The 12541-nt window shown below is 45.7% G+C and overlaps 1 protein-coding gene across 1 annotated transcript; it reads left to right on the top strand.

Annotated features, from left to right (window-relative positions):
* The first annotated feature begins 1203 nt into the window (after positions 1–1203).
* On the top strand, positions 1204–6593 carry LOC133911918 (sugar transport protein MST4-like). Its single transcript, XM_062354397.1, has 5 exons — positions 1204–1439; positions 2691–3010; positions 5018–5142; positions 5246–5534; positions 5644–6593. The coding sequence occupies exons 1-5, from the start codon at positions 1304–1306 to the stop codon at positions 6322–6324; spliced, it is 1551 nt and encodes a 516-aa protein (XP_062210381.1). The 5' UTR covers positions 1204–1303; the 3' UTR covers positions 6325–6593.
* The last annotated feature ends 5948 nt before the right edge of the window (positions 6594–12541 follow it).

Below are 12541 nucleotides of genomic sequence, written 5' to 3'. Positions count from 1 at the left end.
GGTCTTATCGGATCATATCTCGATGAAATCACGAGCCAATCAACAAAACAACACGGAACTAATCTAGTTTAGCACCACTTGGACAATACGAGCGGCTACCCCCCCCCCCCCCCCCTGCAGAATACAAGTACGTACTCATCACCGTTGCAACACGCTGGCGTCTATGCACGCCGACTGTGATACTTCAGGCCACCTGGAGTCAATTTCGTGTGCCGTATAATTTTCAAGTGAGCCCATCCCCACGTGAGATATGATTTTTCCTCGGATCGCTCTTCGAGTCAAGGTCCTCCATTCACATGAATCAATCGAGCGGCAGTGCTAGTCTAGCTGCGTGCGGAATTGTCTCTGGAGCCACTCCAAATTTCCGAGACGTGTACTTGTGACTGACAAATGGGCCCACGGAGTTGAGGACATCCTTTGGTCAAAAAGGACGGCGCCCTATCCAAAATTCCAAACTGGTACTATTCTCCAGTTTTCCAAAAGGAACCTTTTTTAGAGGAGTTTTCCAAAATGGACTGAAAAAGCTCAAAAAAGTTTGGAACGGATAGGCAAAAAATGATCGAAAAGTCGCTGTTCTTATGCACAGCCGCAGCAGGAGGAAGAACTTTTTTTATTTTATATTGTTTAAATAAAAATTGCAAATATATATATTTGTTTTGAAAAATTATAAATCTAAACTCTTGTCGTTCGTTGAAAAGAGGCCAAAGAAATTTTTTGAAGAGCTAGATAATAGCATCATCTATACCATATAATTTTTCATTATTATTTCGATAATGTTTTGGGTTTGACAGTTGGAACATAATATTTTTTATTTTTAAAATTATCATGCATATTTCGATTTTAAAACTTGTCGTACTTCCAACAAACGACAATAATCTATATTCTATATTTGTAATTTTTTAAGACGGATACATACATTTGCAATTTTTATTTAAAAAATATAAAAAAGTCGCACGTCTCTATTCCGCGGGCTCCTGCTTTTGGATTGACAAATCGTCGGGGGCCCGTGGGCCGTGGAGCCGTCGTTGACTAGCCAGCCGACCAGCCAAGCCAGTCTCGGCCGGCCCGCAAACTGGACTCAAGCGGGACCCACAGAACGATTCACTTCGGTGACGTGGTGGCACCTGACCGGTCGGATGCGTTTGAAATTTCTCCGTGGAGCCGGGCTTCCCTCTCTATATAAACCGAGAGACTGGGAGCCTTGTTCGTGTCCATCTCCCTCCTGTTCCGGCCTCCCTAGCTGCTTCTACTTCTGTTGCTGCCTTGCGACGAGAGCACCAGACGTTTGGTACCGGGAGCCAAGATGCCGGCGGGAGGGTTCTCGGTGTCGGCGCCGTCCGGCGTGGAGTTCGAGGCCAAGATCACGCCGATCGTGGTCATCTCCTGCATCATGGCGGCCACCGGCGGGCTCATGTTCGGGTACGACGTCGGAATCTCAGGTACGCCGAGCTCCTCACCCATCCCCATGAAAATATGTTTCTCTTGTGCTAGCTCAAGAGAATCAAGCGAAATTCCCCTTCCATGGAGAAACGTCGAAACGATCGATATGTCCTCTTCGTTATGCAGACATGCTACTCTCTTGAGGAGGATTTTATTTCAATGGATATGGGTGCTGCGTGAAGCAATGTTTTCCAAGCGTGTTCGTCTTCTTGTGAACACAAGCGGATAAGCACAAAGTTCAAACAAAATTAATGGACTTTTACTATGGACATTGATACGGCCCATTAGTAGCTGTGATTCGAAATTTTTCCAATTTTGCATGATTAATAAAAAAACTTAGGAATATGAATCTATGATAATCCACATTATTTTTTGTAGTCTTAGAGTCAGAGAAGAAAACATCGTGCTGTGACGTGTGAGAGCTAGCAACCTGCTATGACATGCTGGATAGTCAACTCGTGCAAAGCTATGGAGCACGCCTAATGAGACAGCTTTCTTTCCAATTTTTGTGTGGCGTGTGGTCACTTTCTCAAGGTCGATAAATCGTTGCTCAAAAGGAAAAACATTTGGAAAAAAAAGCACCACTCGTGTGTGAACTACTTAGTGTTACAACATTTTCGTTCCTTCCAAGATATCTCAAATCACGGCACATTGATTCCTACTAGTTTTTCTTATCATCACGTAACACTAAGGTTTTCATGAAAATTTGAAGTCTTTGTTATCATTAATTGTAAAAATCCGTTGAGATTATTTGGCGCCACCGACGGTTTATGGATAGAAATAATATATGCCCCCAAGGTGTGGACACATGCACACAAGAACACATGAGAATTGTAAACATTACCTTCATGATTCCAATATTAATTGTGTGAATTTTGTATATCCGGGGTACCAGATAGATATATCATGCAGAGCACTCCATTTGCTTCCTTTTCCTGAGTAACTTAGCATGCATTTTCATAAAAAAAATGTATTGTCGCTACCGTAGCCAACGCTTTCATACCACATTTCACAAGCTCCGAGGAATATTCTAAGCACCAGCAGCAATCACAAACTGGAGTATCTTGGAACATAAACTTATAATACCTGAACTGAAACGGTGGAAGTACTAGATTTTGCATTCGCATTAATATACCTGCAAGACCAACGAACTGTCGAATCATCACTGGGACGAACTTGTAAAAATTATCATCGATCACTCTCGTGTTAGTTAAAAGATGTGAGAAAAAAAAACGCCATCAATTTTGCAGGCGGTGTGACGGCGAACGACGATTTCCTGGGCAAGTTCTTCCCCGCGGTGCTGCGGAAGAAGCGCGAGGACAAGGAGAGCAACTACTGCAAGTACGACAACCAGGGCCTGCAGCTCTTCACGTCGTCGCTCTACCTCGCCGGCCTCATCGCCACCTTCTTCGCCTCCTACACCACCCGCCGCCTCGGCCGCCGACTCACCATGCTCGTCGCCGGCGTCTTCTTCATCGTCGGGGTCATCTTCAACGGCGCCGCCCAGGACCTCGCCATGCTCATCATCGGCAGGATCCTGCTCGGCTGCGGCGTCGGCTTTGCCAACCAGGTAATCCAATTAGCTCATAAAGGATATGCATGCACGTGTGTGTCTATATATATATATATATAAAGTATACGACGAGTCTATTCTGTATCTATATGTATTATAGTTTACCACTATACACATCTCTAATTACAACTTAAAAAATTATTAGTTACAATATGTTAGATAGATTAGTTATATCCGCGTATTTAAAAATAAATAATTGTAACACGAGAAACTAACGAGTTATAATAAATTACAATTAATATATATAAGAACCGAAGTTATATTTAAATTGTACTATGATTACAATCATATTTTTTAAATTGTACATTATTAAATAAGAAATTTGTTATGAGTTATATTCCTCTATAATGCAATTGCAACTCAATTTCTTTTATTTACTTCTCGTTATAACTTTCTGTTTCATGGATTGTAACTATATTATTTTTTAATTGTAACTAGAATGTTTTGTGGATTGTAATTCTATTATTTTTTAATTGTAATTGAAAGTGGCATAATATTAACTTAGAGTTAGAGACTAGACACGTAATATATAGATTGTTTCCTGTTACTTTTCGATGAAACACTTTAGTCAAAAAGTATTAGGTAGTAGGAATCTATTTCAAGTCAAACTAGCTCCCGGTTTCAGGATTTTTAGCACGCACGAGGCATTTTTTTCTGCACCCATGAGAAGGACGTGTGTATATTCTAGCCACCGTCCTTGTCAAACTAAGCATCTTTTGGTCTTAAAATTGCTCACGCTTAGTTCGGTGCTCCGAGAAGTGTATTTTGATACGTAAGATGACCCTCCGTATTCTCCGGAATTCTGGGGTCAAACGCGTAGAAACGATGCGTGCTGAGTATGTATACTACTACTCCAGCCGGACGTGCGTGACTTGTAGTGATTACCTTTTCACGTCTGAAGATTACAGGGATCCAATGACAAGCAGTAAATTAGAATTACTGAAGAAAATTTCAAATTAACGGTTGTGCTGGGTCAGAAGATGAGAGGGTTTCGAGTTTTCGACCGATCAGCAGGTGATAGGTGCATTGGTTTGACTGGTGGAACTGCAACGTACTCTTATAGCACATCACTCGTGGCTACCTGCTCTTTAGCTGTCCCAGTTGTGACCAGAGCAAACGACAGAGGAATCTGTACCTTGCAGCTAGCCATGTTGACTCTACGTGTAGACCAGACCACATGGGTCACGAATGGCGATATGTTGAGAGCCCTAGCTTAACTTCTTGTCCTGAAGGAAATTACTTGCCTGGCTGCTAGGATGCTGGACTTGGACAGGTAGTAGTTTGCTTGGAGGTTCCGGTTTTGTTCTTGTCAGGTTATTAAACTGAAGCCGTGGTTTTGGTTGCCTCTGCAGCCACAATCACTAGATTCTGGAGGTTGTCCCGAGCTTCAAAATGAAATCAAATGAGCTTTGGCGGCGGATTAAACATTGCCAAAGGCAGTAGCAAGATGCAGATCACCTACCGCTGCAATGCATTGCAAACAATGCATGGTCCAAGCCAACATATAGGACATCCAAAGCCCAATTATCTGAGCAGGGCAGTGTTCATGTGATCAGTGATCAGTTTATTCAGCACCTTGTAGGGGGGAATATTAGTTCTAGATAGGTACATGAAAACTGTGGTGAGAGAACAAAACGCTTTGTACTCTTCTGTGTTAGTTGTACTGACATGTTCTTAGATGAGGATAAGTTCAGTAATTCAATTAACAAGGTCGGAAATAAACACAGAATGAGTGCACGGGTGCACCAACCGCTCTCACACTCCTTTCAGTCTTTTGAAGACGTTCAAGTGATGGTCTGGCCTAATTTTTTTGGGACTTTGAGTCATTTACCTCTTTCAAAATCTAATTAGCTAACCTGAGGGTAAAAATGAACCGACGTGAATTTTTCATTTATGCTGTTTCTAATAATCTGCCAAATAGTTGCTGAAGTCGACAATGCTTAATTGCTTATGAGCATCTGCATCACAAAACTGAGTTGCACTCAATTCACTGGATCCGTGCAGGCCGTTCCTCTGTTCCTGTCTGAGATCGCGCCGACGAGGATCCGTGGCGGGCTCAACATCCTGTTCCAGCTCAACGTCACCATCGGCATCCTCTTCGCCAACCTCGTCAACTACGGCACCTCCAAGTACGCCGTCCTCTGTTCAATTCGTACGCTTCGCTTCTGTATGCGCGCGCGCACCGCGCATGCGCTACACTGACACTTACGTGCGCCACCGGCATTCGTGCAGGATCCACCCGTGGGGCTGGAGGCTGTCGCTGTCGCTCGCCGGCATCCCGGCCTTGCTGCTCACCCTGGGCGCGCTCTTCGTGGTGGACACGCCCAACAGCCTCGTCGAGCGCGGCCGCCTGGACGAAGGCAAGGCCGTGCTCAAGAAGATCCGCGGCACCGACAACGTGGAGCCCGAGTTCAACGAGATCGTGGAGGCCAGCCGCATCGCGCACGAAGTCAAGCACCCCTTCCGCAACCTCCTCCGCCGCCACAACCGCCCACAGCTCGTCATCGCCGTCCTCCTCCAGGTACCTAGCTACTTGCTTGTTACCGTTGCTGATCGCTACCACCGTACCACGTGCCATTGAACCGCTGTTTAACATGTATGCAATGCGATGCAAATATGGGATGCTGCAGATCTTCCAGCAATTCACGGGGATCAACGCGATCATGTTCTACGCACCGGTGCTTTTCAACACGCTGGGGTTCAAGAACGACGCGTCGCTCTACTCGGCGGTGATCACGGGGGCCGTGAACGTGCTGTCAACGCTGGTGTCCGTGTACTCCGTGGACCGTGTGGGCCGGCGGATGCTGCTGCTGGAGGCTGGCGTGCAGATGTTCCTGTCGCAGGTGGCCATCGCCGTGGTGCTGGGTATCAAGGTCACCGACCACTCCGACGACCTCGGCCACGGCTGGGCCATCATGGTCGTCGTCATGGTCTGCACCTTCGTCTCCTCCTTCGCCTGGTCCTGGGGACCCCTCGGCTGGCTCATCCCCAGCGAGACCTTCCCACTCGAGACGCGGTCCGCGGGGCAGAGCGTCACCGTCTGCGTGAACCTGCTCTTCACCTTCGTCATCGCGCAGGCGTTCCTCTCCATGCTCTGCCACCTCAAGTTCGCCATCTTCGCCTTCTTCTCCGCCTGGGTCGTCGTCATGTCGCTCTTCGTGCTCTTCTTCCTGCCGGAGACCAAGAACGTGCCCATAGAGGAGATGACCGAGAGGGTGTGGAAGCAGCACTGGTTCTGGAAGCGCTTCATGGACGACGACAACCACCACATCGTCAACGGCAAGATCACCGCCAACAATGGCGCCGTTTAACTCGATCGTACGTATTGCTGCTGAGCAAAGTTATCTGGATCGGCACATCTTTAGTTGGGAAACAGAGCGATCGAAGTTGATAGCTTCAGTTGCGTGTTCAGCTGCTTATTACAATGTACTAAGGGAGAGGACGGTCTATGTATTCGCGATGCAAAGCAGGTAGGGCCGGCCGCAACCTTGATGTTCTACAAGAGGCGAGATTTGTATCCATTATGAATTGTAATATCTGTTGGCAAAGCCAATTAAGTTTGTCAGAATTAAAATTTCTACCGAGTCCAGGTCAAACTGCATGCTCTTCTCCTTTGGGCCGTAATAGGCCTGGGAATTATTTCTGAACCTATTGGGCTGAGTCTTGAACAGGATGCTACCAGATATGCAATAATTTTTATTTTTATATTTAAAAAATAAAAATTGTAAAAATGTACGTACATTTGAAAAATTGTAAAAATAAGCTCGACAGGTTTAAAAAAGTAAATATGTCACCTTTCAAACAGAGACATGTTAAAACAACATCATTCTAATGTTCTCAAAATTCAAAACACTATCATAATAATCATGATTTTTTGAAAAAAAGTATGGTGTAAAGGATACTATAATATAGCTTTTAAAAAATTTCAACATAAACAATTACTTTTACAATGAGAAACAAAAAAATAAAATTTTCTTTTTACACAGTCTTAGAATGTGTACAATAAAATTTGTCTTTTTTCTCATTATATATATCATATTTTTGTCTGTATTTTTTTTAGAGTTAGATCATAGTATCCTAGACACCACTATTTTTTTAGAATTTTTCATGATTATTTAGATTGTGTTTTGAATTTTGTGAACAATAAAACGTAATTTTTTTAATTTTTGAACCTGTCACTTGTTGAATGGTCAACCGATGCCTGTTTTTGTAATTATTTTTGAAATAGGTGTCTATTTTTATAATTTTTAATTTTCGAAATATAAAAAAAATTCGATATGCAATCCGTGGTCTCTCCCTCGATCCAATGCGACGTGGACCTTTTCGGACTCGGACTCGCACGCGAAGCGATCAAATCATCAAACGGACTACTCGATCGCACGACGGCTCCCACCGCGCGGACTCGACTCCGCGTGCTTATGGTTATGTGATTAAAGAAAGAGAGTATAAAATATATGTATAAAATTTGTAATTTCTAATGTTAATAAAGACTAAATATGTTTAAATATTATTAACTATTTTAATAGTACTAATATAAGCGGTGACGTTTAAGTATTTTATCTTCCATCTAAATACATATGCTCCAAACATCATATTGTACATGCTGTAAAGGAGACCAAGCCCCCACTGCCTTCACCATCAAAATACAAGCTGCATTGCTTCTGTAGCAGCAGCGACCAGCAAGAAGTGTAAGGCGAGCACGCGGGCGAACACAAGCCCCCGCACGATGGCTAACGGCGCGGCCGCATCCTCTTCTTCCGCCCTGAAGAGGGCCGCGAACGGCTGGTGGTGGAGGAGGCCACAACCGATAACAACTCACTCTGCACGCTCCACCCGGCCACCATGGAGAATCTCTCCATCCTCCGCGGTGACATCGTCCTGCTCAAGGGCAAGCGCCGCCGCGACACGTCTTGCACCACCATGTCCGATGAGCGGTGCGAGGAGCACAGGCTGAAGATCAACAAGGCGGTCCGGTCCAACCTCCGGATGTGTCTCGCCCACCGGCAGACTCAGCATGTAACCAGCGAGGGCACATGCTCCGCTCAGATTCTTTTTTTTCCAATGATCTTAATCTCTTTTTTATTAAGTTGTAAAGATAAAATCACTAATATGCACCACTCAATTTTTAAATTGGGTCCCCCCTGCCCTCGCCGACGTCGTGGCCGTGCACTACTGCCACGACGCCAAGTACGGCGCGCGCGTGCACATCCTCCCCGTCGACGACACCGTCGAGGGCCTCACGGGCGACCTTTTCGAGGCGTTCCTCAAGCCCTACTTCCTCGACGCGTACCGCCCGGTCCACAAGGGCGACCTCTTCCTCGTGCGTGGCGGCACTCGGCATGCGGAGCGTCGAGTTTAAAGTCATGGATATCGACACGCGGTGGCGTACTGCGTCGTCGCGCCGGACACGGAGATCTTCTTCTGTGATGGCGAGCCGGTGAAGCAGGAAGACGAGGAAAGGCTCGACGACGTCGGATACGATGACGTTGGTGGCATGCGGAAGCAGCTGAGGCAGATCGGGGAGCTGGTCGAGCTGCCACTCAAGCACCCTCCGCTGTTCAAGAGCATCGGCGTCAAGCCTCCGAAAGGTACTAGAAGTTGTTAAAGCTTCAATTGTCGAGACCGGTGCATGAGTGCCAGATGCATTAGGCCCTGCAAGGCACAGATTTGCATAAAGATCAGTGTTAACACCATAAGGCATTTGATAGTGATTAAGATCTATGATGTACTTATACTTTCTCCAGTTTGTTTAATAAAATCCTAATTGTTGTATTATGCATAACCTGGTTAGAAAATTTTCAGTAAGTACTGATTAAGTTGTAAAGAAAAAAACGAAATTCTTATGGCATTCTTATATGAAAATTTGAAGCAAGCTTATTGTCGCAAAGTTGCAGGTGTGTATGTGAAGGTACAATATTCAATGTGCCAGTTATCACAAAATTATACTGCAGAACAAACTTGTTTATTAAACTTTTAGGCTTTAGCGTGCTACACAGGCCAGATATTGCAGCCTCTGCAGTATAAGGTCCCTTATCTCGGTTATGCTATGATTTGATAAAAACAAAAGTGTTACAAGGCAACACTGTACGGGGCAGTTCCGTAGGAAGCTATGCCCAAACAGAGAACACAAGCGAAGATAACCTCCCGTTCCCTAGCGTTACCTATGAAATCATTTTGTAACATGAATCCTGATTTGTTCTTCCAGCATGTACGCACCTCATTTTCAGTTAATGGATTAGGTGGTATGGACATGTGGGAGAAGCACTGCAGACTAAGTTAATGGCTTGGGTGGGTGGACATGTGGGAGAAGCACTGCAGACTGATTTTGCAGCCGGTTGTATCACAAGCATATAAGAGAATACAATTTGTGTAGAGATTTTCCTTTGCTTGATTAATATAACAGGAAGCTCTATTATCAGTTTCATAGCAGTTCAGAAGTACACAGTTAATCAATCAATCATTGTGTTCCATCAGGTTAATTATGCAGGCTTGATGTGTTTATGCCTTTACCTTTTACATGTGCAGACAATTATGCCTTACCCCTGAAGTGCACTAAATTCAGGCTACTCAGATTCTATCACACAATTGTCCCTTGCTCTAGACTAATTGCTAAACCAGAGAAGAGAATAATCGTAGGAAACAGAAACTATGAACCTGAGTATTGTGCTACTGGCACTGCATTCAGTTTGGAAAGACATAAGAGAGCGATTGCGCGCGCAAGATGTCCACGTGCCAAGAAGCGTAGACGACGGTAGCTCAAGCATGCAAAGCAGCCCGTGTGGGAATACAGATTCTTTCCGGGTCTAAACCCTCACGGTGGAGTGAGTTGCCGTGAGGGTAACTGTTGTGGAGATTGTAACTGTCGATGGAGAAAGAGGAGACGTTGCCAGTATATGTAGAAGATGATTTTTTTTTTACCGATCTATTCTCGGATCAGATTCTGCGCTCGATTTGGCCCAAGATGTACTCCATCAGCTCGCAAGTGCTGGATCTACAAAAGAAAGTTTGATTCGTACCTATGTAACTGGGGCAGTGCGGTGGAGAGAGAAACAACAATCGAGTTAGTTTCACCAGCTAGATGTTGAAGATGAGGAGTTCACAGCTATAAGGAATTTCGTCTCTTTTTGAGCTTCACTTTGCGTTCGTTCAGCGGTTAGTGGAGTCTTGGATACTTGCACATGAGTGACCGTGCCATACATGGGACAGCGATACCGTTCATTGCTGATCAAACGGTGATGGTAAAAAATGCTGTCGTGGACACTCTCCCGTGCCAAGGGTGCGAGGAGGTTTAGACTAGAAAATTATTATTATTATTATAGATTCTTCTCTACGACCCTCCGGCTCCGGCAAGAGGGACAAGACCCCCGGCCCGTGCCGTGGACAATGAGACCGACGCGTTCTTCTTCTGCATAAATGGCCCGGGAATCATGTCAAAGATGTCTGGAGAAAGTGAAAGCAACCTCAGGAAGGCCTTCGAGTTGGCCGAGAAGAACGCGCCATCCATTATCTTCATCGATGAGATCGACTCCATCGCTCCCAAGAGGGACAAAACCCACAGCACGGTCGAGAAGTGCATCGTCTCTCAGCTGCTCACGCTAATGGACGGGTTGAAGGCACGCACCCACGTCATCGTCATGGGCGCGACGAACTACCCGAACAACATCGACCCTGCTCTGAGGCGGTTCAGCAGGTTCGACCGTGAGATTGACATTGGCGTGCCATACGAGGTTGGGCGGCTCGAGGTACTCCGAATCCACATGAAGAACATGAAGCTGGCCGACGACGTCAACCTAGAGATTGTTGCCAAGGATACACACAGCTACGTCGGCGTCGACCTGGCTGCGCTTTGCACCGAGGCTGCGCTATAGTGCATTAGGGAGAAGATGGACGCCATCGACCTGGAGGATGAGTCAATCGACGCGGAGATTCTGAATTCTATGGCAATCACAAACGAGCACCTGAAGACGGCACTCGCCGGCATGAATCCTTCAGCGTAGTGTGAGATCATCGTCGATGTGCCCAATGTGAGCTGGAACGACATTGGTGGTCTCGAGGGAGTTAAGAGGGAGCTCCAAGAAACCGTGCAATACCCGGTCGAGCACCCAAATTTTTTTGAAAAGTTCGGTATGTCACCTTCCAAGGGTGTGCTCTTGTACAGGCCACCGGGCCGCGACAAGACGTTGCTTGCTGTTGGGAAATGGTTTTACATGTCCCTTTCGGATGCTGGGTTAAAGATCTCTGCGGTTACTGTTTACTGACAAATGTTGTAGAAATCCTTCGAGGACTCAAAGGTACCATTCAGTCGCTCGGTGTCGCGGGAGCGTTTCTTACAGCTCGGATGAGCGAAGGCTATGTCGAGCCTTTGCAGGCTAACCAAAGGCCTTTGATCGACAACATGAGGGAGTCAACTAAAGGAACGATGAAGATGTCAATGCAGATGAAGCTTTTGTCAAGTCTTTAGAATCTAGGCGAAGACCTTCGATCGACATCATGAAGTAGCTAGCTGAAGGAGATGCCGAAGGTACCTCAGGACGTAGACATCCAGGAGCTCAAGCGAAGAAAGGATTAGGATTAGAAATTGAGGATGACGAAGGGCACGATTGTAAAAAAGCCAGCTGTATTTAGGATAGTACCAAATTATCTACGAATATACCAAGAATATGGCAGTTAGAGAGGTAATTTCGTAAATTGTAATAGAGAGCGGTCGTGTACATTCTATAAATAGGGCGACACTGTAACCAAAAAGACTTGTGTCATTAATAGTAGTGTACAATCCCCTAAATTATGGGTGCTTCTCACCAAGCCTTTGGATCCCTTTGGTGACAAAGGCCCTTCACTTTGTTTGGTTACGCAAGTTGCCAATAGCTAGCACCGTCCGTAGGGATCGAAACATTACGAAGCCATGTCACCCAAAAAGAAGTCGAAGGCCACTGATGCATCAATGGCACAACAGACATAACTTCCATGGGGGGGGGGGGGGCGGTCACGGCTGCCCCTTCGACTGCGGTGGATCCAAACATCACAACATCTGAGGCAGTCGAAGAAGTTCAAGATGAAGAAAATGATGTGGCCATGCTGGCCGATGGGGATGGCTGAGTTCACAAAGAGCCAACTCACCAGGAGAATGCTAGCGCTTCGATGTGAAGGATAGAAATCGAGCTTCACTCTCATTTCAAAGCTTCGACAACAGCGAAGGGAAAGGCATCTCATGTGGAGGACCATGAGGACTTGGATCACTTCGAAGAATACAAAAATGAAGATGAAGAAACTGAGGTAGAAAGAGTTGCACGGCTAGAAGCTGAAGACCTAGAGAGGCAAATCGTATGCTATAGAGCTTGGCAGCAAGTTGGAAGGCGGGTGAATATCGCCGACGAGCTGACGAAGCCGAGAGAACTCTAGGGCAAATGCAAGAACAAATTAGCATACTGCAATGAGAGGGTGAAGATACACGAAATATTATCACCCCTTCGTTAGCATTTACAACACGACATATGTAGGATCTTTGGCATAAGTCACGCGTAGGCGATC

Source organism: Phragmites australis, chromosome 3, assembly GCF_958298935.1.
Source record: "Phragmites australis chromosome 3, lpPhrAust1.1, whole genome shotgun sequence".
NCBI lineage: Eukaryota > Viridiplantae > Streptophyta > Magnoliopsida > Poales > Poaceae > Phragmites > Phragmites australis.
This window is presented reverse-complemented; position numbering and strand designations above follow the sequence as displayed.